Below are 3475 nucleotides of genomic sequence, written 5' to 3' on the forward strand. Positions count from 1 at the left end.
CTTTATGACCATTTTGCCAGGACTGCATAAGCAGCACAGGATTATATTCGAGCCATGGGCAATAATCAGTGTAATGGTACATTTTTATCGGTGTTACACACAGGTGTGACACGCCAAAAACGATAACACAATCGGCGCGGTTTTGTTTGCACGCTCGGACACCCTGCAGCTGAATTATGTAACGCCAGAGTGACGTCACACATGGAAGGAACCAGGAAGCCGGAAGTTCAGCGGGGAAACTCCGCAGATCAGAAACGACCTAACCCAAGAAGTGAACACTAGTGTGAATACGGTGGCATTAATTTTGCTTTTTCCGTGAGGTTCTATAACACAGCGTGTGCACCGAGCCCCGTACATCGTGACATTTGTGTTACCGTAGTTGTTTACGGAGTGTTGCGGCGGACGAGACCCCCCTGTGCCAGTGGTACGGCCCGCACCTCGCGTCACCTATTGTTTACAAATCAAACGGAGGAGTCGCCTTCCGTCGGCGGCGTGCTGGGCACAGGCGGCGCTCTGCACCGCCTCGCTCATCGGGGAAACGGACGCGGGAGCCGCGGCGAGGACGGGAGCTGGAGCGCGGAGCGGAACGCGGAGCGGAACGCGGACATGCCGGCTTGTCGGAAGGAGAAGTACATTCTCGTGGAGCAGTCGGTCACCGTGGACTCGAAGGACGTGGACGCGCTCGTGGCGAAGATCGGCGAGGCGCTGCAGCTCCACGGCGGCGGCGTGCACGGGGGCGGGGGCGCGCAGCCCAACAGCAACAATAACAACAACAGCGGCGGCGCGGCGCTGCAGAGGCGCGCCCCCTGCTGTGGCCGGCTCCGGGGTCGAGCGCTCCGCAGCCGCGCCAGCCCCTACAGCGTGCCGGGCTCCAGCGAGCAGGACTGGGAGCGGGTCCGAACCTGGAGCCGCAAGGGCGTGGAGATGTCGGGCTCGGGCGAGGAGGGCGACGACCCCCACCGGCTGCTGCAGGAACTGATCCTGTCCGGGAACCTGATCAAAGAGGCCGTGCGGCGGCTGCAGTTCTCCGCGGCGGAGCGCGGCGAGCACGCGAGGCCCACGGACACGCGCGGCGTGCACTGCTGACGAAGCGCGGGGTGCGGTGTCGCCGCCGCCGCGTGGACTCTTGGCTTGGGGTGGACGGAGCCGGCGACGAGGAGGGGACTGGGGGGAGGGGACCCGGACCCGGACCCGGACCCCTGGACGCTGCTGTTGTGTCTGTCATTCACGGGAGTCATGATGATGATCAACTGTGATGGTGGTCAAGAAGATGATGATCATGGTGAAACTACACCCCGTTTCCGCAACTAGCTACCTAATTAATTTTTTTTTTTTTTTTTTTTAGAAACAAGTGGTAAAATGTTGATTTGTGCGCCTGGACTTTTTTCTATGAACTGAGCGCTTTGTACGAATGAACTTGTTTCTCAGAAGCCGTTGTTTGGTTTTTTTTTTTCTTTTTTTTTCCCGGGGGGGGACAGTGGGTGGCTCGTGCTTTGGTCATCCTTTGGTCATCCTTTCTCTGTGGTGCTGGTGGCCAGATGACCGGGGTAGTACTAGTAGTAATAATAATGACGATGATTACGATGACCTTGTTTACAGATCCACCCTGGGGGTAAATCAGGGCGCGCGCGAGAATTGAACACCTACCATCATGTTGCTGTTATTGTTGTTATGAATTATTACTGTTGTTGTTCTTGACGTTGTTGTTGTGGTGAGACGCAGCTCTTGGCGCGCACACCCCCCCCAGACCCCACTCGGGGGTTTTTTTCCGTCGCACGTTGCGGGGCAATTAGCGACCACACGTGTCTCGCTTCGGGGGGGAGGCGACGTTTCTAGGTCCAAGGTTTCTGTTTCTCAGAACCCGCTGGGAGGAGCCGCGCGCGAGCCCGCGAGAGGTGGGGGGTCGGGGGTCTCCACGCGCCAGGGTTCAAGCGGCTCCGACCTCCCGCGCGCGTGTTCTGTAAGTTGACTTGAGTTCACTTCGCAGCGAAGTTTTTTTTTTTTTTTTTTTTTTTTTTTTTTTTTTAAAACACGTTTCCTGGTTTTCTCAGGACTTGAGTGTCTTAAATAAACTTTCCTTCTTTTGCAACGATGCGACGCGTGAAGCCTTGTTTCCTTATTTTCAAGGTTTTCTGAACTAACTCAATTGTTAATATAAAATTTTGAATAGGCAATAAATTGATTTGGGGAAAATGTACGCAATTTATATTATCAGTTACAGGTAAATTGAATCAGTTCCAAATTAGTGCCGTTTTGTGTTCAGAATTTATTGGCACCTGTTACATGTCATTATATAAAATTCAATAGCAAAAGGTGAAAAGCAACACAAGACCGTTACTGACGTGTCTGAACCAAGCTCCTCTAGCCCAACTTTTTATTTTTTTTTTTTTATTCACGTCACTCTAAATTAGCTGCTCTGTCTCTGTGTAAACTTTTACCATCCAAATTGCTCCTTCCTTTCTTCCTAGTTTAGTGCATCTAGATGTTTCCTTTACCTAAACCACGTCTTTGCTTCAACAGCCTCCTGCTTTCTTGCTGCCCAGATATAGTAGTAACTGATTTTTAAATTTTCTTTGAGCTTCTGTGTTTTGTAGAGGCAACATCGTTGTATCCTTGCACAGGGATGTACAATGTTTTTAAAACACCCAAGTCGTATTTTGGATTATGGGCTTCATGGAAAAATGGGAAATAATGTGAGTTCTTGGACAGGGTTGGGGGTGAGGGACTGAGGGCATTTGCATTTATTCATTTAGCTAATCCTTTCTCCAAGGCTATTCAGTTATTTACCCATTTATACAGCTGGGTAACTTTACTGTAGCCATTTGGGGTAAGTACCTTGGTCAAGGGTACCCCAGCTAGAAGTGGGGCTGGAAGCTGCAACCTTTGGGTCTGAAAGCAACTGCTCTGATTACTATGGTATCAGTCAACCAACCAATCTCTGAACCCGCTTGGCCCGAGTGGAGTCTCGGCAAACCAGAGCCTAATTTGGCAATGCGTAGCGCAGGGCTGGAGGGGGAGGGGACACACCCAGGACGGGTTGCACCAGTCCGCCGCAAGACACCCCAAGCAGGACTCGAACCCCAGACCCGCTCACCCAAACCGGCCGCGCAACCCCATCCTCTGCCGACGATGCTAATAGCTGCTCTTATGCAAGACGGTGTATAACCACACCTGACAGGCCATGTACCATATCACACCCTGCTATACTACACGTTCTGTCACCAAACACTTGAAGGATCTCAGAGACCTTGTTTCCAGCTGCAGCAGCTCTCCTGATTTTTCTCATGTTGAATATCAGATGTGATAATTTTACCTGTTGTTACTGAACCTTGCGACTGTCCTTCGCATAGAGAAATGTCCAGGATCTGAATATTACGTTCACCCACCTCTTACAACCACAACAGCTGAAAAGTAGTTATTAAACAGCCTTCAGATGCAACAAGATAGTTTTAATTGTAAAATGGACAATTTATCC

At 51.3% G+C, this 3475-nt stretch overlaps 1 protein-coding gene across 1 annotated transcript; it reads left to right on the forward strand.

Moving 5' to 3' along the window:
* Positions 1–236: 236 nt before the first annotated feature.
* Positions 237–2117, forward strand: gbp (glycogen synthase kinase binding protein). Its single transcript, XM_029260122.1, has one exon. It carries the CDS (start codon positions 607–609, stop codon positions 1084–1086), a length of 480 nt encoding a protein of 159 aa, XP_029115955.1. The 5' UTR covers positions 237–606; the 3' UTR covers positions 1087–2117.
* The last annotated feature ends 1358 nt before the right edge of the window (positions 2118–3475 follow it).

This window comes from Scleropages formosus, chromosome 18 (genome assembly GCF_900964775.1).
Source record: "Scleropages formosus chromosome 18, fSclFor1.1, whole genome shotgun sequence".
Classification (NCBI taxonomy): Eukaryota; Metazoa; Chordata; class Actinopteri; order Osteoglossiformes; family Osteoglossidae; genus Scleropages; species Scleropages formosus.